General features: G+C 41.1%; 1 protein-coding gene across 1 annotated transcript in view; it reads right to left on the minus strand.

Annotated features, from left to right (window-relative positions):
* Positions 1-22,783, minus strand: part of TRPM5 (transient receptor potential cation channel subfamily M member 5) — a 54,933-nt gene extending 32,150 nt beyond the window's left edge. Inside the window, exons 1-8 of the mRNA XM_077819948.1 lie at positions 22,667-22,783; positions 15,181-15,361; positions 13,193-13,359; positions 10,718-10,898; positions 7,196-7,260; positions 4,038-4,229; positions 2,553-2,655; positions 180-298 (exon numbers count right to left, since the gene is read on the minus strand). Coding sequence (XP_077676074.1) covers positions 180-298; positions 2,553-2,655; positions 4,038-4,229; positions 7,196-7,260; positions 10,718-10,898; positions 13,193-13,359; positions 15,181-15,361; positions 22,667-22,783 — 1,125 coding nt within the window. The remainder of the gene's footprint in view (positions 1-179; positions 299-2,552; positions 2,656-4,037; positions 4,230-7,195; positions 7,261-10,717; positions 10,899-13,192; positions 13,360-15,180; positions 15,362-22,666) is intronic.
* Between the last annotated feature and the right edge of the window lie 1,033 nt (positions 22,784-23,816).

Here is a 23,816-nt window from a genome sequence, read left to right on the forward strand (position 1 = left end):
GAAAGACAGAGGCAGTGTGAGGACAAGGCGCACTGCCACTTCCTGTGCTTACATGGGGAATAAGAGAGGGCTTTAGTTTCTAGTACTACTGATTGGGTATGTTTCACAAGCTACATGAAAATCTTGTCTGTCCACAATAGGATTTATGCAACTACAATCTGAGAAGTAGAGTCTGGTACCTTCCATTCCACGTCTCCATTGAATATTTCACTTTTAGCTATGTCCACTCTATTCCAGGCCACTGCCAGCTTCAGTTCATCCAGGTATTCCTGAGCTTCCTGACTGTGACTTTTACAGGCTGCCAACAACAGGAAACACACATACATTCAGCAGTTGACTCTACGTTAAATTGGACGTTACATAAAGTTTAATCAAAGTGTGACTATAATGAGACCTCTTGTTCAGTTATATCAGATTTGCGGGTTACCTACATGGAAATCCCTCACATTTTTATTTCCCCCCCTTACCGGACAGACAGTGGTCTGAAAGTTTACATCCACCTCACATTTTGAATGTTGTTTTCTAGCCAAAAATCTCTCTCACACATGTTCTTGGGCCTTTAAACTGAATCATGTTCTTCAGAAGAGGGTATGTTTGGGAATTTTTTAATATATTAACTCACAGGATATGGAACCCCTCCCTCCCCATGTTGAATCTGGGATGATCCAACACAAACTGCAATGGATGGCAATGCTGCTATAGAACTCTTTCAGAAGAGAGAGTGCAGGCTTCTTGTTGTAAAACTGGAAGCTTCACTATGGAAGCTGAGTTTGATGTGTGGCTTCTTAAAATGTCTTTAATCAGAATATACAATCGCCAACACATTTCAGTTCCTCCGTAGCCTATTATTTCTAAGAGGCGTGAACAGCAACCATGGATCAGTTAATATACTACACAATATGATAGCGAGCATTACATAAAAAAATTCCACCACATCTAGTGTGATCTGATAAAACCTATACCCAATTGTCCCTGTTGCATCATCTACAAGCAAGCTGAAGACTGTACATCAAACAGGAACACTGCCCTGATCAAGCTGCCCACTTTGCTTGCTCCTGTCTTCAAGAATAAGATACACTTGATATTAGTTCTCTATTTCCCTGGCCATTGTTGCCATTTCACTATTGGTCTGAGTTAGTGGAAATGAGATTTTTGTAAATACGGAACCCAAGTCCTGCATGTGAAAATTGATCAGGCTTTTCTTTGATGAAAGCTGCTATTTGTGCCACTGGATTATCACATTAATTTTGTGTAACTGTTTCCTTATTGGAAGAGTGTTTTTGGCTCTGAATGGAGGCAATAGCATGTTTATAAGTGAATTTTTGGTTTGTGGTTTTTTCCTCAATTTGAACATCGGTGTAAAAACCACATCCCAGCTTTTTGGATGTTCGTGCCATTCAGCCATCGTGCAGAGCATCCTGATTGCACAGAGTTTGTAGGAAGATTTTGCTCAGACTAAACTGCATAGTTAATTTAGAATGAGATTGTGGCTTGCTTTTAAGCACTCATGCAAAGAGGCATGGGTATGTCAAACGCCCTGCTCCCTTGTGTAGACTTAGACTACCCACATCATGGCTTGCCCCATGGGAGGGAAAGCAGCTTCCATTGAGCTGTCCCTTCCCCTCCAGGTAGGCTGAGAGTGGGTAGAGCCTCCTTGACTCAGTTGCCTGTCATGTGCCCGTGAGTGTTTCTAAGCAGGTAAGGAGGGGGAGCTGGTAAACTGTGCCATGGAAATGGGGGAGGGGGAAAGGGGTGCAGACTACTGTACTTTTCCACTGGAGACCCAGTTGTGAGCCTGAGGCACAGGTTGGTCTCTGGCCTGTTCCTGGAGCAGTGCCACTATGAACTGCCCCTTATTTAAGGCTTATGGTAACTTCACCCTCTTTCCCTTAACTTCTTATACAATTTAACCTCCCTCAAACTGTAACTCCTTGTCCATCTAAATTTAAATGAAAAATCCTTCCATTTAAAATATGTAGCTACAAAAATAACCCCCATCATCTGAAACAAACTCATCTGAACAGATTGTTTTATGAGTGAGAGAATTGGCTTGTCTATTTCTTCCATTAGAGTATTTTGAAAAAACTGAAATATAAGTTTTTTTAATCATTTTTTTTTGTTGATTGGGAGACTTTCTTTATCATGCTATTATTAGCATTGAAGGTCTGACCTAAAGCCTACTGAAGTAAATGAGAGCCTTTGTATATATTTCAGTGGGTTTTGGATCAGACACTTAGGGATTTTACTGTATCACATTGGAAGCTTGACTTTTTCATAATTCACTTTCTGGCCAAATTTTGTCATTTCAAATTTAAAATATATTCTGAAAATGCTTCCTCTCACTCTAGTCTTAACATTGTAGTCTCCTGACCTCTTAGTACATACAAAGTGCACTTGGTGGAGGAATAACACAGGCACAATTAGCTCTCAGGGATGAACACTGAAAATTATCATGCAGATAATCTCAGGTTAGAAAACAAAATGTGAGCAAATCTCAAATATAGAGTTAACAGATCTAGTAACTATAAAGACCAGCCAAAAGAGATTCTTACCTTTGACCAAAGCTTTCAAAATGACTGTGTCTAATTCATCTGAACCTTCTTGCTCAAAACTGTGCACTGTTAAAAGATGCTGCTGGGAAACAATGTTCTGAATCTATGGGGTTGAAACAAATGGTTTTATTCTTCATCCTATCATTACTGTTATTATAGTTAGGCCTAGAGGCCCCAGCTGAGTTGACATACATACATGCATACACTCTTTGCCCCAAAGAGCTCACATCTTAAATAGAAAAGGCAGATTGTGTGGAAGGAAGGGAGAAATTTTTATCCCAATTTTACAGATGGGGGAACGGAGGCACAGAGAGAACAAGTGTCTTGCCGAAAAGGTCCTACAGCAAGTCTGGAACAGGAAAGCTGGTTCTGTTCCCAACTCTGAGTCCCAGTGCAGTAAGTACAAGACCCTTCTTCTCTCCCATTCTTGACTGATGACAGCAGTTCTGTAGCTCGTACATATAGTTCAGTGGGTTTTAACCATTCCAATCCATGACTTGCCATCTTTCCTCCCATTAGCTCTTTCCTTTCTTTAAGGCCACAATCTCTAAAATTGCTCTGTGGAAAAGCTATCACATGTTGATATGCAGTCAGCGGGTCAACAAAATGCTTTCTTTTCCTCCTCCCCTGAGCTTCTTTGCCTCTCGAGTTTCCTACAGTGCTGCTACCAAGACTTGAAGACATTATGCTACTGCATGCATCCTATGGTGATGATGCCCTAGCAAGCTTCTGCCTGACAGGACAGACATGTAGAACTTTAAAACTGTGGATTACAGTAGAGGAGGTGATCTGAAGATCAGATTCAGCTGAATTATACACTTACTAGTTTATTTGGGAAAGAACATTGAAGTACATACTATCCCCCACATCTTGATTGTAAAGCTCACTGTCCCTGCAAGCAGAACAGTGAAATTGTCCCTCTGATCTATGAATTTATATGCCTTGTGGGTTTTAGTCTTTTTTTTTAATTTATTTTTAAGAGTAACTGTCATTGTTGCTGTTGGAAAAGAATGGGGATGGTGGGAGTAAAAAGGAGTGGTGAGAAGCAATGGTCCATTCACACACATCCAGAATCTAGGCTTCCACTCGGCAGCTGCAGGTCATGAATTGGGTCTCGTCTTCCACAGCTGCAGAACGTCTGCAGCTGCAGAGCTTGAATCATGTGTCTCGTCCTCCAGAAGGACGGTGGGGGTCCCATGCAGTGGCTGTTACTTGCAGAAACTATTTAGTGGAGGATAGAGCCCTAAGTGTTCAACTGAATTACTAAGCCAAAATAAGTATGCTCTCAATTGAATGCCTGATTCTGATCTCAGATACCTTTTTGTGTGCCATTAATCTCAGAGCATTTGTATCTCTCTAGCATATTTCTGAGCAGCCTCCCAGCCATTCTGAATATGGGCAGTGGGTACCAGATGAACTACCTGAAGTACAAATATCAGAGTTTGTGAGCGTGATACATTTAATATATTAAACCAGTTCACTTACTGTTGCTGTCCACTGGAGAATGTCCTTCCATAAAAAGTTTTCCGTAGGGAATTTCTCTTTAAGTTGCTTTTCAACAACTTGTGGCACAATAAGCTGTGGCTCATTCACTACTGCAGCTAAGATGTCAGCTGTACCCCCAGATCCTGCTAAGATAAGCCAGGGAGCAGAGTTTTCCAAGCCCCTGCAAATTCTCTGTGGTTTTAAAAATACATTTTAGAATGCAATTATGGAAAGACAAACATAGCCACTTAACTATACCCTGTTCCACCATTCTCTTCCCAGCTAGCTAAGCATCCTGATTTGGGTAACCAAGGTTTAAAAACATTCACTCTCTGGTAGCTTGATGTAAAATCCCCATTTTTTAATCTTGGGGCCAGAATTCGCAAGAAAAAGAGAAGCATTCCATGGGAACTCCTCAGTGAGGCACAGTAATCCTGCTGAGGTTGACTGCAAGTTCTGTAAAGCAGAAATTTCTTGAGGGAACACTACATCTGGCTACTCAGCATCAGCTATGAAACCTGGCAACTGGAAGTTTTTAAGAAGACTGCTGAAAACATCCACCAAGAGTGGCCTTTATGCTGAGTTTCACAATATCAGTAGATGGGAAGAGCCATGTAATCACAATGAGGTGCAGGGGAGGCCATGGAAGTTGTATCCTTTAGAGGTTTATAACCATATTATCCTAGCTGAAATAATGGTAATTCATTACCAGCCGTTTTATATTGTGGGGTATGTGACAATCTCATTAGATGTTCAGACCTCAGTGCCAGCTCTCCTCCTGCACTTAAAAAAAAACACATGAGAATCTCTGACATACATGATTGTCTACAAGTGATAGTGATGTTAAAAACAACAATCGGCTATTCATTCCCAGCACATAGGTGAGCCCAGAGCAACACCATCCAGTCTTTTCTTGGTCTCTCAGTCTTGTTCTCTAAAGATTTCAAAAGAAGATCAATAGGTTTGCACTGCAAGGCTTTCAACAGCAACAGCAACCATGCAGGAATTGCTGCCATATTAAGCTTATAAAAGAGAAGGTTAAGAGTTGACTTGATCAGTGTATATGGAGTGAAGATCTTGGATACTTGAGGGTACTTTAATGTAGCAGATAAGGGCTTAACAAAATCCTGTGGCTGGAAATTGAAACAAGAAAAGTTCAAATAGGAAACAAGGCAAAGACACACCGCCAAGGCTGATTCCCCACTTCGGCACTTTGAGTGCAGAAGTTGGGGTCTCACAAGGATTTTTAAAAATTAATACTGGCCACTCCAGGCTTATATTAAACTTCCAATCTTACAGCTTTTCTCTGACCTTCGGTGGTGGCAGCATCTACCCATCCAAGTGCAAAAACCCCTTTGAGGACCCAGGAATGTTCCCCTCAGAATTCCTTCCTATGGGGTACCCTCAAACCCTTTCTTCCCCCACCCACTGGGAAGAGCTGAGAAAGAAAAACAAAGGAAATCAGCTGTTGCTACCAGCTAATTAAACAACATGTGCACAAACCTCTTAGGACACAGAACTCCAATCCTGTCCTTAAAAAAGGTAAATTTTTATTAAAAAAAAAAAAGAAAAAAAATCTGACAACTCAGGCTATTGCTAGATTTAAAAAGAGCAAATACAAAAATTAAGAATCAAGAATAGCTTTTCTGAGGTCCAGCTTAAAGGTTACAAGCAAAACAAAAGCACCTGAGGTTACCACAGAGGAATCCCACAAGTCATAAAGAAATAAACCTAATCGCGTCTTCCTAGACATTTCCTGATCTACTTACATTTCTGGGGTTTTAAATGAGAAGTTCCTAGGTATGATCTAATGATTTTTCATACCTGGCCCAAAGCTTCTTACAGCATAGTTCCAGCCCTGTCTCTCCTCCAGGAGAACAACACAGACAAACAAAGGGGAAGTTTTCCCCCCCAATTTTAAAAGGTTCTACCCTTCCCATTGTCCCTTTTGGTTAGGTGCCCACTCCCTTCCTTTTACCTATCCAGAGAGATTTTTTAACACTTTACAGGTTAAGCAAGTAGAGAACAACTACTAACGGGGATTTTATAGCTAACTGGCTGGCTTTTTGCTTTCAAAAAAAAAAAAAAAGTGAGGGTCATTCACCACTGCAACAGATTTACAAAGTATCTGGTAGATCCTCCATCACTTGGAATCTTTAAATCAAGGCTAGCTGTCTTATTAAAGTGAGATGCTCTAGTTCAAACAATCTGTTGGGCTCAATGTAGGAATTACTGGGTGAAATTCTATGGTCTGTTATGCAGGAAGTCAGTGAAGATAAAATGGAAATTGAAGAAAAACCATGTCACCCAGCTAGAAAGTCTGTTTCCAAACATAATGTGTGGAGCTGTTGGGGAAAAGATCAAAGCTGAATCTTCTGGTCAATTTACAAACGCTGCTAAGACAGAGTTGGCAGTGTACCGCACTGAGCCCACTGTTCCATAAAGAGAAGATCTGGTGGAAATATGATGCTATGAGACCAGCACATACTGGTCTCATAGCACTGCAAATCTGCCATTGTGTTTCCCTGAGTTCTGAGAGGCAGCATTGAATATGCAATGTCTGATCATTGCCAGGAAAAGCTGCCTGGCTACAGGGGTGCTGGAACAATTTGTACAGTGGGGATGCTGAGAGCTATTGAACCAAACTGTAGACCCTGTATATGATGGAAACCACTTCAAGCCCACGGGTGTGGGAGCACCTCTAGTTCCAGCACCTATGCCTGAATAATCTGTTTTTACTTGCTTTGTAAGTAATGGCTAGTATTTCTAATTCACCAGATTTTTTTTCAGATTTCCACTACTCACTTCCTACGGTGTTAACTAGATGTGTAGTCAGATAGGAAACTTAAGTGATCTGAGGATACTTTTAAAACTAAGCAATATTTCTGTTGAATTTGTTCAAACTGCACTATTTCTTGCAGCAAAGGATGTACTGGTGAAGCTAATGAATATAAGTTGAATTTTTAATTTTTTTGTACTAAAACATTAACTGTTATACAAATTGTATAATATCTTACTACTTGGATTTGTAGTTGGCACCCAGCAAAACGTTCTGCTAAGTATTTTATTTAATATTTGACAGTTACAAAACATGGATTTGTTTACCTCCTTGGGGTATTTTTAGAATGAATTTTTAAATATCACAAGTAGCTTCTTACCTCAAGTGTTTTTGGTCCTCCATTTACCAGTAAACAAAGCACAGGGATTTCAATGCTACCTGTTCCTGTGAAATAGATGAGAAAATGTTTACATTCCTAACATTCATAAAGATGATGATGTGTTGCTGCCATCTTCTGGAAAGCATTGTGCCATCATATTGTCCATGGGCTGAAACAAGAGCAATGGACCCTGAGAACACAGGCAATAGGATGGTTGACAGCAAAGGCTGTGAAAAGCACTATCGTCCAGTGGTTAGCGTGTTAGCCACGGGCTTGGGACAAGGGTTCAATTCCTTGCTGTGCCACAGACTTCCTGTGTGACCTTGGACAATCAGTTAGTGTCTTTGTGCACCTGTCTGTAAAACAGGAATAATAGCCCTGCCCACCTCACAGGCATGTTGTGAGGATAAATGCATTAATGACTGTGAGGTGTTAATGACTCTGAGGTGGCACCCATACTACCGTGATGCGTGCCATCTAAGTACCTAGGATGGATGGCGAGGCCCTGGGAGAACCAGTATTTGGAATGCTAGGTTGAATACAATTAGAACATACACAGCAAATGGATTCTAACTATTGTCCACTTGTCCTGACTTAAAAAGCTGTCAGTGTCCTAGATGCTAGAAAAACAAGATGGTGGTGGCTGTTCCTCTGTTTCCAATAGGATCATGAATGCTTCATATGGAATTAGGGTGATCCTGTTTAACTTTCTGATCCATAGCCTCTGAGCAGATGTTGGGCCCCCAATCCTGAAGGGATCTCTCTGTAGCCAGACTCCTCACTGCATCTATGCACACGGTTACCATTATAGATGCATAAAGCTGTTTTTTGGTTTTAATTTTTAAAAAATGTACTTCAAACTTTCAACTAAAACTTTTTATAGTGGGAAGTTTTGATGAGTGGTATTGTTAAAAAATGCTGAACTTTTGAGAAAAATGTTTTTTTTCATTGAAAAATTGTAATTTTGACCATTTCTCCTGATGTGGAGCCATCACATGGGATAAGTCATGTGCATCAAGTTAATCATGTCAGTACATGTTTGCCGGATCTGGGACTAAACTATGCAGAAAAATGTGAAGACAGAATGCAGGAAAAGGGAAAATAAATGGAAAAGTGATATGAATGAGAGGACTATGTAATTCTGTTAAGGACAGATGACTCAGATCTGAGCCAGAATTAACCATACATTTCTTTCTTAATGTTCTGTTAGGTTGCTTCACATCAGCCTACAGTGTGATGCAACTTTACATGATGCAATAACTTTGACCATTTAAAAGTCTGCAGACATGAATTTTTAACCATTTTCACAGCAGCATGCAAAGAAGCTGAAATAGTCATCCTTCACAGTTCCCCAACAGCTGCTGCATTTATTTCTAGAGATAGCACAACTACAGTTCATACTGTAAAATCTACCAAGTGCATTTCAAATGGGCCTGCAAGTATGTCTAAAAATAGTGGCTCCCACCAAAAAAACCCAAAAAAACAAAAAAACCCTCTGTAGAGTCAAGTGATGAATGCACCAATAAATAGCAAGGGGAAGAGGAGTATTTGGATCAAGTGATTTTTAAACGTCTTTTATTTATTTATCTTTTTTTATTATTAGGTTGCCTGAAATAATGTATAGATCACCAATTCCCTCTCCATGAGATATCCCAGAATAACCGGTGCAGGTGGTGACAGAACTAACCCAGAACTCAGCTGGAGCATGAAGATGACATATAGTGGGGTCAGTTGTGACTTTGTCTTGTACTGTGTGACATGTCTTTGCTATTTGTCTTTAAAATAAAATTCTAGTCTGCAAAGTGACTCTTGCTTAGTTTACAAGTAAAAAGAGGTTATTTCTAAATGCCAGCCCTGCAAACTCAGCCTGAGATTTGAGTCAAACTGGGTTCTTTCCTATATGAATATCATCACCCTTAACAAACATTCTTTAGGCTCATTCTCATTCCCTGTTAGGTTTCAGAGTAGCAGCTGTGTTAGTCTGTATCCGCAAAAAGAACGGGAGTACTTGTGGCACCTTAGAGACTAACAAACTTGTTTGAGTATAAGCTTAAACTTATGCTCAAATAAATTTGTTAGTCTCTAAGGTGCCACAAGTACTCCTATTCTCTGTTAGTCAATGCAGCCGCATTGAGGGCAGAATTTGGAGTTTAGTTAACAATTCTGATGAGTGAGAAGAGAGATTATCTAGCTCACTTTCTGCTAGCTACGTTAGCTCTGCAGATATAGAAGCAAGAAGAAGTGAAAACACTTTCCACTATGGATGGAATTCCCCCTGTGCGGATGATTGGTATGGGGCCTTATGTAACACTTAAGTCCCATTTTAAACAGGGCTTAAGTAGTTTTAAGTGGTGCATGGACCTTGCACTGTCTTTACAGGGTTGAATTTCTCCCTCAAGTAAATGGACATGACTGAGCATTTCAGCGAGCCCCTCGTTCCATGATGGAGGTCATGTCTCCTGGAGTGAGAGCCAGCAATCCATGAATTTGGGGGGATCTAAAATGATAGTACAGTATGCTGAATGCCCCTCTCTGATAGCTGTTATTTGGGGGCACTTAATCTACATTTATTTTCAGTTCTTTAAAGCTTCTTGCATGTCAGCTTTGAGCATTGAAGGATAGCCTTGTGCTTAAGGAGCTAGATTGGGATGTGGGAGTTCAGTTCCCAGCTCTGTGTGTCACCTTGAGTAAGTCACTTAATCCCTTTTTGACCTCAATTTCCCAACAATTAAAAGTGGATAATAATACTTCCTTTATGTCTTGTCTGTTTAGACAGTCCCTGCCCCTAGGAGTTTACCGTCTCTTACTATATGTATGTATGTATAGTGCTTGGCACAATGGTCCCTGATTTCAGCTGGAGGTTCTAGGTGTTACTAGAGTATGAATATTGTGATAACTTGATTGACTAAAAGGTGTAGCCAGTTGTTTGACTACACTTGTGGTTTGTTCCTAAAAAAGTTCAAGAGACCAAATAACCGAACTTAAGCAGATGTATTGTCTAAAGTCAAAGCAGTACAATATGAAGAGGAGACATAAGTACCCTCCTTCCAAGAACCAATCCTTACCTCCCAGCATGGTCACTTACACAGAAGGTGTGCATCAAAGATATGCATTTCAGCTAGTATCTATAATATGTTTTTAAGAATTACAAAATTCTTTGCACGTCACTAAAATCCAACCCACCAGTTTGTAACAGTTGCTCAACTTGTTTTTGTTCTGTACTTTTTTTATCTTATCTCTGTTTTGGATACTATATTCCAAACCAGTTTCCATGAAGATACCTATAGTAGGACATAGATTGAATGTATTTTGATTCTGACAGATTTTGCATTTGCTAATACCAAAGCTGACTTAGCTTTACAAAGAGTTATGGGATACTTAGCATGAATGAACAAACATGAGCATAATATCATTCAAATATAAAACTTTGCTAATATTTAATGCATATTGATATGGTGTGCAATTTGTATAACATATACATATTGGCTAACAACTTAATTAATTTCTTTTGCATCTACCTACCTCCATACCCAGTGCGCTGTTCTGAAATGTGTTTCTCCAAGGTGAGCCGTAGTTTAGTAGTTCCATCTGGCTCATCTGGATTTATCTGATCCACCAAAATAAAATGGGAGTGATTGTTGTCAAGGGAGTACAGTGGCCCTTGGCCGTTATCATCTGACTTGTAGCATACAAGATTTTCATTCTAGAAAAGAGAGAGGTTAATCTTTATAAAATAGATTTTATATTTTTATCTGATTTTAGTGGTTTTGCGCTATGTCATAGAAGAAAATAAATATTCAGACACTTCCAATAAAGTCTCTTTTATAAGTTGGGAGAAAGAGAATGGCATCTGTGTGAAAGGTGCCAGGTTGGGCTCCAGTAGAAAAATGAAGTCTTCTGAGTCTCCCTTTTGGATTCTGCAAAATATATTGACACCAAACATCTTGTTTGTGATGGGGGCATCAGTTCAGAACTCCTGGAAATATGTTTTTTCTGATCTTAGACAAATGACAAGGGCTACAAACCCTGATGACTGGGGAATAGAGCCTGAAGGGTTCCAAGGACCAAAGTCTCTGCTAATTGAAATACCCCCATTTACATGGACTTCCATTGCATTAGGTCTGTCTTTACACCAGCAATTAATTTAGTGCACTATGTGTACATACTAATTCAAACTATGCAGCATTACTTTGTTGGCAAGACTATGCATGGTCTAATCGATCAGTTCTGAACTTAGGAGTTGCACTCTCTGGGGAATGGGTCACAAAAAGTGTGTGTGTGTGTTTGGGGAGGGCGTAACCCTTCCTCTTTCTCCCTCTTCCCCTCTCCCATGACCAGATGGGTGGGATATCCTGAAACTTTTTTTTGTTGCAACATGGAGTCACTGCCCAGAAAAGGTTGAGAACCACTGTCTAGGCACAAAGGCTTTATATACACACATATAATTTGCCCCATTCCGGCAATAAATCCCTTCTTCCTGGTGTCCATCTGTTTATTATTTGGGTGTATTGTCAGTGGCAACTCAAACTAGGATTGCCCACCTCTCTTGTCTTCTCTCATCATGATCCTTTCATTTAGCTCACATTGCAGTAGGATGGTTTTCAATAAATAAACAAACACGCCTCTTCCCATTCCCCTTCCTCCCCACTGACACTTAACACTGGGCTCTAGCAAGATACAGCCAATTTGTCTGCTCAGTTGTTTTGCTTGTGTGTTGTTTTCCTTTTCCCTTCCCTCCTGCTGTCTTTTTGTTTTGTATGTTTAGACTGTAAGATCCTCTGGGTAGAGATGTCATGTTATGTGTCTGGACAGTTCTGTGCACAGCACTGGTACCATATAAATAATTTAATGACTGGGGCCTGAGGGTTAGGAGCACATTTCAGTAGCCAAGGGCCAAATCCTAGGCCTAGGGGCCCTCTGCAACACCAAGCCCTCTAATGACACAGTTTGGCCAGGGGTCACAAGGAACTGTTGAGGTGTATTCCTGAAGAGCCCAGATCCTTCTTGTTCTCTGGGGCCAAGGATGAGGCACTGAGCACATCTGTGACACTAACTGATAAATAAAAACACGAAGAATTAGCCCCAGGATCAAGGATCTGCAACTGGCTCTCTTGTGCTGTCTTCTTCTGTGTATACACAGAAACATTACCGTATAGATCTAGATTTTTGCTCATTATCATAAACACATCTACCTTGTTGTTGTTACACTCAGACTATAATAGATACGGCAGTTGTGTGGTCAGAACAGCAGAATTGGAACCCTGATTAAATTCTGGACTCTGCTTTTGGGTCACTTATGATCTTGGGCAAGTAATTTGGGCCAACATTTTCAAAAGAGGTCACTGACTTTATATGCTCAAATTGGGACCATTTGGACCTAATTGTGGAAGAGCTTTGCACCCAGAGCTCCCACTGACTGCCGATAAAACAAGGGTTGCTCAGTACTTCTGAAATTCAGATCCAAAGTATATTAAGCGTGGCACCAAAAATCACAGCATTGAAATTCAACGACCACTTAATGACAACTTCAGCTTTAAACCTGCCTGGCTCAGGTTCCCTATCATATAGAACTGTTTGTTTAACAAACTTCATAAGGGGAAAAATTTTTTTTTGAGATCTTCAGATAAAAGGTGACATAAGCAAAAAGTATTAGTGGTATCCTATTAATATATAAAAAAGTTCTTCCTCCAAGTTCTTCTTAAGTCAGCATTTTTCTCCTGGACTCTGTACTAATCAAATGTATAATACCGACACCTGTTGGATATTTGCAGCATTGCTTGTTAAGCAGGGGGAGATATCTATGGATTGCCTGCACATGGTGCAAAATCATTATAATCGTAATATAATTTCAGATCTTTCCTGTTCATTCTCATTTTGCTCCTTGGGTTTGTCATCTAGGGCAGCTCAATTGTTTTGCTGCCTATTATTAGTAATTATTTTTGGAGAGGCAGTTCATATTTAAATGACCCCATACTGTAAGTGTTATGAGAAAAATACCTTCACATTGTCCAGAATCTCTCTGTGCTGAATTTTTCCCAGTGAAGTTATTCCTATTGCAATCACTCTTACTCTGGCTGAAGTACTAGCCAGCATGTGATTTTGGACTGCTTGCCCTATATGCCTCGTTATTCCAACACGCAGAGCGCTGGTAAAGATCCAGGCACCTGAAATTAATTCAATAAGAACATTATGGAGTTAGTTGCTTTACCATTTGGTATATAAGTACCTCTAACTATGTGTCTGTCCAGGCTGGCTCTAGATATTTTTCGGGCCTCTGAGAAGTCAGATCTTTGAGGCCTCTAGTGGATATCGATAATTTGTGTCATTACATATAGAATCACAGTCTGTACTAAACAGGACACTTTTATTAAAGAAAGCAATGACAAACGATAGGTACAAACAAACATGTTCCAGCTTTGTCATCTTGGTTTAGCAGGGACCATACTCCCATCTGGGATGTTCAATGGAGCACAGAGAATCATCTAGTGGCGGAATGATATTACTGGAAGTACAGATATGACAGTCTGCATATCTGAGGCAGTACTAGTTCTTGGGGCAAGGAGTGGAGGGTGGGAACTGGGGAGGTGACATCTTGCAGTTGGGATGAAGAACTAAATTGGGAGGACTGATTGTGTGATGTTGGAAATGGCTGTTAGATGAGTTTGCTGGGTTGCAGCTCTATGGGAAAGTATCTGACACTCTTTTTGCCTTGCTCTCTGGCGTACTGGAGAGCGGACTCTGCAAAAGAGCCGGGCTCTGTTCATTCTTCATGTGCCTAGGGCAAGCCACGGTGATTACCAGACCTGGATGCTGTAGTGACAACTAAACCACTTGAGGTCCCCCTCACTAAATGATTTAGCATATTCCCCAAACTGTGTCAGTAGACAAAAAAGAAAGTAAAATAAAAATAAGCCTTAGCAGTGTCCACTTGTAGGTACTGAGATGACTTGCAGCATAGGAAGTTTACACTAAGCATAAATAGAAGCTGCAATGATCTCAATAACTATTTCTGTTTATGGTACTTTTGATACTACCTTAGTACTTGGCTTTTTTTAGTAATGAAAAGCAAAACGGCACTGTGACTTTTTTTCCCCCTTTGAACCAGCAAAGCACTATGAACCGAGTATATACTATATTGAGCACTAAAGTATGCTTTAAGCACTTCATAAACTTCAAAATGCAGTTATGCTCATAGGGGCCAAGAAAAAATGGCCTCTTAACTGACAGATGTGTATTCAGAGTCCTGTTTGCCAATTATTGTGTCAATGTTTCAAATTCTTTTCATTCCTGTTAGCCCTGCAGTGAACACCAGGTAAAGTGAGCCAGATTCTCTTCTGGTTTCTGCATCACTTAACAAAATTGTCAATCAGTTCCAATAAAAAATTCTTTGAATGGTGAGGATGTGATACCCACAATAGGTCAGTTTGACTTTCAGATTCCAGGTTGAGTTTGACAGGCTGCCAGTTGAGACACAAACACACACTTTTAATTATAAGGTGAAGAGATTCAGGTGGTATTTTTCAGAAGTGCTCTCTTGTCTCAACTCTGTTCCCACTGCAGCCAAGACTGACTTCAATGGAAGTGTAGTTAGGCCAATGCTGAGTGCTTTTGAAAATCCTACCACTACTAGGGAGCTGGAGAGAGAAAACTGATATGGATCCCACTGTGACACTTTTTTCCCCATCACCTTTTAGAGCACAACTGCACTTCAGATGTTTATCAGTTGCAAGAACCACTGTCTGAAGTAATTTGGATGAAGTAGTAAATAATTGAGATAGTCATACTGCAGTAACTTGTATCATTAATAAATATCTTAATACAGGTGTAGGCCACCATCCAGCAAAGCCCTTAAGCATGTGTTTAATTGTTATGCATATGAGCTGTTCCACTGAAATTAATGATGAAAGATTGGCAAATGCTGGATGGGGACTCTTTAGGGCGGAGGTAGAAGAAATTACGTTCCCAATTTTAGAAGTTGAACCAACCAGTGCTTTCTGCAGCCTTTACAAGTCCTTTTCTTAAGGTGTCCCGTAACCAAGGTTTCATTTGGAAGTTTTCTTCTTCTCCAACTAAAGAGACAACCAAGTTGGGAGCAGGTAGGTTCCATTTGTTGATCATAATATCAAATATAACTCCAGGATGGATGGCACATGGAACTTTAACAAACTGTAATGAACAAAAGGGCACTGAGTAACAAGATAGCAGTACAGTATAACCCCTATCTTTACAAACTAATTGGTAAAATGATACCTCTCAAAATCACAGCAAATACAGAGCATAAGTTGCAGTGTGGTACACTTCATTTCTTTCTTCTTGTCCTTCAAACCACCGTAAAGTGATTTCCAATGCATTGGAGGCATCAGAACATGAAGAGATGCTGACTTGTTCTTCCTCAACATCATTTTTATGTGATTTCCCTCTCTCTCCCCTCTGTCCTCCCATTAGTGGAAATGGTTCATATACCTGGTCATTAGCAAGATTGGTGTTGATCAAATTACAGTTTTACTGTAGAGGATGGGTCAGAGATGTTCTGTATATAATTGGAACAGATGGGAAAAATCCTTCACTATAACAGTGAAATACTTTACTGATAGACCTTAATATTAAAAAAAAGAAGAAGTTTGTCTCCAAGAAGAGCAAGACTTGGCATATCAGGTAAAGGTGGTGTAGGATGTAAAACCTTTTGTGGACAGGAAGCCTGTGCTGGGGTGTACAAACCCCACACCGGCAGTGACAGAGTTTAAGGGGAGCTTGACAACTCAATTAGCCCAATCTGTGTCACTTGCAGGGGAGACAGGTCATTAAGGACTAGACCTAGCTGGGGAGAACCAGACTGGATGTTTCCTGTAAATATAGGGCAAGAAAGAGGTGACCCCGGAGAGAGGTAGTTGTGAGTTTGTGCTTTCTGGGAAAGGAACCACAGAGGGGTCTGTAGGAAGGAGTTTGTACCCTGGGTCTCTCCTTGAAGGGAGAAGGCAGCTGGGGAGAAGGAGACTTCAGAAGCAGGCCTGGGAGAAGAGAGACTCCAGGAGAGAGGCCTTGAGGGTCAGCAGCTTGAGAGGAACCAGGCGTCCAGTGAGAAAGCCCTGTGAAGTTGTGCTCTGTAAAAGAGGAAGGAAGAAATCTGCAGAGGCTGGCAGAGGGGGAAAGAGACTGCAGAGAATTGCGACTGGGGAGGGCAGAAGAGATTTTGTTCCCTTGAGTTTAGACACCCTGTGTCACAGAGTAACAGTAACATTGGCCCTTTAAGGGTTATGTCTACACAGCGATTAAATACCCATGGTTGGCCTGGGTCACCTGAGTCGGGCTCGGGCAGCAGGGCCGTAAAACTGCAGTATAAATGTTCAGGATCAGACTGGTGCCCGAGCTCTAGGACCCTGTGAGAGGAGAGGGCCCCAGAGCCCAGGCTCCAGCTTGAGCCTGAATGTCTACACAGCGATTTTATTTATTTTATTTTATTTTTAGCCCTGCAGCCCAATCATCATGAGTCCAACCCCGCTGACCTGGGCCAGCTGCAGCCAGGCCATGGGTCTTTTATTCCAGTGTAGACGTACCCTTAGAAGGAAAAGGTTAATGTGCCTGTGGCTGGTCAATTTAGGCTTGAGAGGGCACCTGGCCCTAGAGGGAAGGAGACCTGGAGAGTCAGAGCCTGAGAAGAGTCAGACGCAGGAGGTGGTGTGGTGAGAGCTGCCTCAGACTCTGAGGCAGGGAACAGCCAGGAAGAGCTGGCAGGAGCTTCTTGGGAGAGAGCTTCAGGAGATCTAGTAGAGAAAGCTGAGCTCCTATGGGAGCTGCAACAGGAGTGTTGGAGAGAATCCGAAGAAAATTGGCTTGGTCAGAAGAGCTGAACCCAGAAGCAAGAAAGCTGTTGTGGGTGCCCCTGAGCAGGGATAGGACTTGCAGGCAGGTCTGCAGGAGTAAAACATTGCAGGAGTGGGGGGCCCTCTGCGTGAAGAAGTGAATGAAAGGTAGGAAGAAATTGGTCACTGTCCGATAGGGATGGCTGGAGAGTGGGGCCCTTGATCGGGGGCAAATGGAAATGGGAACAAAGTGCTGCTGGTTTTGACTCTTGAGTGGGTGCTGTGAGGGCAATCTCCCTGGAGAGAGGAATGGGAAAATCCCACTTTGTATGTTTATTACAGAAATTGGAGAATGGTTTGACTTACAAGATTTTAGGGTATTACCGCACTGGTGTATGTGAATAAATTTATGCCCAGGGCAGGCTTCGTATTGGACACTGAAGGACTATGCCTCTCTTACGGATGAAAAGAAGCAAAAATTGAGGCAGGTGCCTCTGCCAGAAGCTGGTGGGTGTCCCAGGCAGGGCTGACCTATCAAACTCTGGAGGATGTGATTCTCTTTGTGTGACCTGGCTGGAGGGCCATGTCACAGCCCAGACCACTGAAGTCTGGAGGGGATAGTGAAGCAGAGGGTCTGCAATGCTGAGTCTTGCCATGAGGAAGCACTTTAGGACAGTGAGTCTGACAGAGCCACATGTTAGGACTGATCCTGCAGACCTTGCTGAGGCAGTTCTGCCATAGGAATTACCAGATCAGATCAATGCATGGGTAGCCATCACCATAGTCCCTGAGCACCTCAAAATCTTCAGGTTTCAGAGTGGCAGCCGTGTTTAGTCTGTATTCGCAAAAAGAAAAGGAGTACTTGTGGCACCTTAGAGACTAACAAATTTATTTGAGCATAAGCTTTCGTGAGCTACAGCTCTCTCCACTGAATGCATCCAATGAAGTGAGCTGTAGCTCACGAAAGCTTATGCTCAAATAAATTTGTTAGTCTCTAAGGTGCCACAAGTACTCCTTTTCTTTTCTCAAAATCTTCAGTGTATTTATCCTCACCACACCCCTTTTGAGGTAGGGAAGTGCTATTATCCCCATTTCATAGATGGGGAACTGAGAATGAGAGACTAAGTGATGCCCAAAGTCACAAGTTTTAGTTTCATACTCTTCATGACACTGGCCCGTACAAAATACTTCAGAAGAAGGTGCAGAAGACCCTGTAATGGACAATTATGGAAAAACTAGCCAATAGAGGGAAGTGTCTGCCCAACCTCCGTCACCTAGTAGTTGACTTTTTTTGTACAGAAAGAATGAGGCTTTATATTCCTTAAAAAAAACAAAATAAACAAATGTTGGATGTTATCCATATAAATATCTAGTTATGTCTTTTAATCCTGTTAAGTTCCTGACCTCACTGGCTTCCTATGGCAATGAGTCCTACTGGTTAATTATTCATTGTGTATCTCCCCAATATCCACAGTGGTGAGGACTGATGCATTATTTAGTTCTTCTTCTTCTTCAATGCCCTTGTCCTCTTCAACCACAGTCTTGACTCCTGTGGAGTCCAGTAGGCTTAACCATTTTGTCACAGACTTCTTGTTTCTGCACTACCTAAATTATTTCTTGTCTATTTTTATGTCTTTAGCTATTTGCTCTTCAAATACTTTCTTAGCCTTCCTAATTTTCATGACCTGCCTTAGTTTATGCTCTTTTCCACTGGTTTCACTTGAGCTGGATTTCTACTTTCTGTTGAATAATCTGTTGATAATTCAGTGATGCAGAGTTCAATAATGGACAAAGATTTCTCTGATGATGTATTTACTGAATATGATACATGGTTTTCGTCATTGGATTGGCATTAAATGTCTAAAACAGATCAGTGATGTCAATAGGATCAGCCAGAGGAAATAAACCGAAGAGCCTCAGCTCTTAAAATATTTAACAGAAGAGTATAGTACATACAAGTCTACTAGACCATTGTTATAAACTAAAACTAAGGACTGCAACCACATATCCCCATTGTACTAAGCTTTCCCAGCCACCATTCAACTGTGGACATACTCTGATATATAATTATGATCTAATTTCCTAGGGGTATTCATGTGTGTTGTCTTCATTCTATAGCAATGTGCTTTGGAAGTACCAGTGACTTAACATTTATTTATGGCACTTTAAATCACATACTGTTTTGCTTCCAATAAGGCTTCCTTTTGTTATATACTATAGAAGGTATTGTTTTTTACATAAGGATGGGTACAAATTACAAAACAACAGAAACAAAAGAAAAAGTGTTCAAACCATCTATTTATACATATTCCCTCCAACAAAATATGCTTCTTCAAGGAAGCCGAAACCTGTTTTAAAAAATCTACTGAACAGTAACCTATATAACTCTCAACATGTGCACCATTCACACAAGCCATTGTGTGATCTTATCATTAACACCCTTTATCATTGCCTCCATGAATCTGATGCTTCCTTCTCTTTTTATCTTAATTTTGTTATAAGGTTTTCTGGGTGCAGACTCCAAGAGGGACTCCAGCCCCTACATGCTATTCTGATGGTGTATTAGGATGGTAAAGAAGCCCACAAGAGGCCAGGGAGGATTCCCCAGGGATAAACTTTGTATCGGACCACCTGTCCTTGCCTTGTGCTGGCCTGTTGGCATACTGTTGCGTGCTGGGGATAGAACCAAGGATGGGGAAACAAATCAAACCACTGTGGCTGGTCTGGTAATGCTGTGGAGGCTGCTATAACTGAGAGCATCTCCTATGGCTGCCTAAATAACATCAGGGAATGTTTGTTTTGGTCCTGCAGCAGCCTACAGTCTGAAAGGCAGAAGTTTCCTACCTACAAGTCCCCTGGGCTGTGCCTTCCAGAGAGATGCAGCATAGAATTTGATCATCCGGTTTAATTTATTTTGTATTGCACATTTATAGCGAGCTATGCATAGGCCAAGATTTTAAAAGTGCCTTGTGATTTCTGGGAACCTGTTTGGTGTGTGTGTATGATTTTGTGTTTTTGTTTTTTGTTTTGTTTTTTTTAATGCCCAACTTGAGACATCTTAAAGGTGCTTGACGTTTCAGAGAATGGGTGCTCAGCCCTTTCTGAAAATCAGGCCCCTTAAAAGTCATAGCAATTTTTTAATCACTAGTCACGTTTTTTAATCTTGGCTGCTAGTAACCACTTTAAAAGTATATTTGTGGTTGGAGTTTAGATAGGAAATCCCACTGTACTTTTGTATCTTTCCTCCCTTTTCTTTTGCATCTGCCTATTTTGAATGCATGAGTTTGTTACCTCTGTATGGTCACTAAACCACACACTGCTGTGGCATCTGAGCACCTTCCAAAGTTTAAAAAATAAATAGGTGACTGACATAGATGACAGGTTTCAAATCAGATGTCAAGAATTATAACATTCATAAACCAGTCGGAGAACACTTCAATCTCTCTGGTCACGCAATCACAGACATGAAGGTCGCTATCTTAAAACAAAAAAAACTTCAAATCCAGACTCCAGCGAGAAACTGCTGAATTGGAATTCATTTGCAAATTGGATACTATTAATTTAGGCTTAAATAGAGACTGGGAGTGGCTAAGTCATTATGCAAGGTAGCCTATTTCCCCTTGTTTTTTCCAGGAGAGTGAGTTTGTGTGTGTGTGTGTGTCCCCGGGAAAAAGGGGGGGGGGGTGAGAAAGCCTGGATTTGTGCTGGACATGGCCCACCTTGATTACCATGCACATTGTAGGGAGAGTGGTCACTTTGGATGAGCTATTACCAGCAGGAGAGTGAGTTTGTGTGTGTGGTTTTTGGAGGGGGGTGAGGGGGTGAGAGAACCTGGATTTGTGCAGGAAATGGCCCACCTTGATTATCATGCACATTGTGAAGAGAGTTGTCATTTTGGATAGGCTATTACCAGCAGGAGAGTGAGTTTGTGTGTGGGGGGGTGGAGGGTGAGAAAACCTGGATTTGTGCTGGAAATGGCCCAACTTGATGATCACTTTAGATAAGCTATTACCAGCAGGACAGTGGGGTGGGAGGAGGTATTGTTTCATGATCTCTGTGTGTATATAATGTCTGCTGCAGTTTCCACGGTATGCATCCGATGAAGTGAGCTGTAGCTCACGAAAGCTCATGCTCAAATAAATTGGTTAGTCTCTAAGGTGCCACAAGTACTCCTTTTCTTTTGACATAGATGAGGTTGTCTCCTTCTCTGTGTTGTATATTGGGTAATAAGTGACACCTGAGTCTTGAAGATGTCATTTGGCTGATTATGATTGTGAATGCAAATGCATGTGTGCGTCCTGTAGCGAAGTGGCTCTCAACCTTTCCAGACTACGGTACCCCTTTCAGGAGTCTGATTTTGTCTTGCCTACCCCCCAAGTTTCACTTCACTTAAAAACTACTTGCTTACAGAATCAGACACAAAAATACAAAGTCACAGCACACTATTACTGAAAAATTGCTGACTTTCTCATTTTACCACATAATTATCAAATCAATTGGAATATAAATATTGTACTTACATATCCGTGTATGTATATAGAGCAGTATAAACCAGTCCTTGTCTGCATGAAATTTTAGTTTGTACTGACTTTGCTAGTGCTTTTTATGTAGCCTGTTGTAAAACTAGGTAACTATCTCGGTGAGTTGACATACCCGCTGGAAGGCCTCTGTGTACCCCTGGTTGAGAACCACTGCCCTAGAGGCAGTGGTGTCTAGTGGTTTGAATACAGGGCTGGGAGCCTGGGATGCTTGAATTCTCTTCCCACCTTCGCCACTGATTCACCTTAACATTACTTTGCACTTTACACATTTTGGGGCAGATCCTCAGCTAGTGTAAATCAGTATAGCTTCATTAGGTCAAAGTAGCTATGCTGACTTACAGCAGCTAAGGATCTGCTCAGAATCCCATGCCTTCATCAGCACAAGGCTTGTTGAATGTCTAAGAGGAGAGGCGTTCTGGAGTCTCAGTGACTGTGGAGGACTTGACTCGGGGGAGTTTTACTAGGTAGCATCCAAGACCAAGATTATGGATATGGGATGGGCAGAAGGTAACAGAAACTTCTTCTGGAAGTGCAGGGGGATGAAGTCAGGGTAGAATTTCAATAAATAAATAGGCAAAGGGTACATTTAAAAATGTTTTAAATAAGTAGAAGTTTAAAAAATAGATTGATTGGGCAGAAGCTGAAATAGGCAAATGATATGCAAATAAACAAAGCTGGGAAGGGTAAAATAAACTAAAAGTGTAAATGGTTCAAAGCCATCCAGTTGTGCATGATGCTTGTTTATGTAGCTAAGTGATCTTATTACTGTCACCCCCCCTCCTTTCTTCTGGTTTGTTGCATTTATTTGTGTCTTATTTTAAATTAGATTGTAAGCTCTTTGGGGCACGAACCATGACTTCACATGGGCTTGTACAGCACATAGCACTGATGTAGGGTGACCAGATAGAAAGTGTGAAAAATTGGGGTGGGGGCGGGGTAATAGGTCCCTATATAAGAAAAAGCCCTGAATATCGGGACTGTCCCTATAAAATTGGGACATCTGGTCACCCTACACTGATGCCCTGCTCCTGTTTTTGACCTTTGCACACTACTGTAATGCAAACCAAATAATTTGACAATAGGAATAGAAGTCAAGAGCCTGAAGTTCCTTAATGGGAGAAGTATCATACCTTCCCTCGTTTCTTTCCGGAAGCCATGAAGTCAATTTCTCCTGTACAGTATGGCAATTCCCTTCTGAATGCTTCTTCTTTGACATTACTGCAAAGTTTGGCTTCTGTGTCTTCCATTGGAGCAGTGGTATGATAATAATTGTAGATAGATTCTCTGAAATAATGGAGCACTTAAAGATGAGAGTTCAAAAATATTCAGGTTAGATTGGGAAAGTCAAAAAATGTACCAAAGTTAATAAATGACAATTAATCTTCATTCAAAGTGTTCATATGTATTCCCCTATTTTACCCTTTAGCACAGGAGTAGTCAGTTATTTTTTTGTTGAGGTCCACATTTCTTGGTCAAGGTCCAGACCAGAGAAAATAATTAAAAAATTAATAACAATAATTATAAGATTTTGGAGTCTGTTCAAAAGCATCTGGCTGTCTGGATTTGGCCCGCTGTCCGCCTATTGACTACCCCTGCTTTAGCATTTTGTCTTAATGTTAATATGTTACTGTAGTAGCATAACATTATGTTACAGCTAAGACTGGAGTCCGATTTGCTAAGTGGCGTGAGGGCTGCCTCCTATTGTGCATATATATAGCAGAGTTTAGGATCAAATTAGAGGAGACAAAGGAAGTACTATTATACTCATCTTGCAGCTAGGGAACCAAAGCACAAAGATTTGAAGTGAGTTGCCCAAGGTCACATGGGAAATCTATGGCAGAGCCAGGAATTGAACCAAGATCTCACAAGCTGAAAAGAGGGGCCTTGGCATGAAACCACAGCTGTGGTGGTGGCAGCAACTAGCAATGTTTGTGTTGCAACTTCTTGGTGTTATCATCCCATTGTGCTACCCTGATGCTACGCTGTTGTGTAGCAACCCAAAACAACAAAGTTGATGCTTTTGTACTGGCCTGAAGCTACTTGTGGGGAGGTTCAGCCCTGCTGTTCATGAGAATGACTCACTGATTGCATGTGTCTCATTTGCAGTCTGTGAGACTTGAATGGTCTATAGTTGTTGGGCACAACATAACAGTCCTACACTCCCATCCGTACGTGGATGTAGATATGCATCTGCAGAAGAGGGAAAGCGCACCAAGACAGCATGCTCCCAACGTTGCAGAAATTCACCTATAACCAAAATCCATGAGACGTCTCTAAATG

This window comes from Eretmochelys imbricata, chromosome 6 (assembly GCF_965152235.1).
Source record: "Eretmochelys imbricata isolate rEreImb1 chromosome 6, rEreImb1.hap1, whole genome shotgun sequence".
Classification (NCBI taxonomy): domain Eukaryota; kingdom Metazoa; phylum Chordata; order Testudines; family Cheloniidae; genus Eretmochelys; species Eretmochelys imbricata.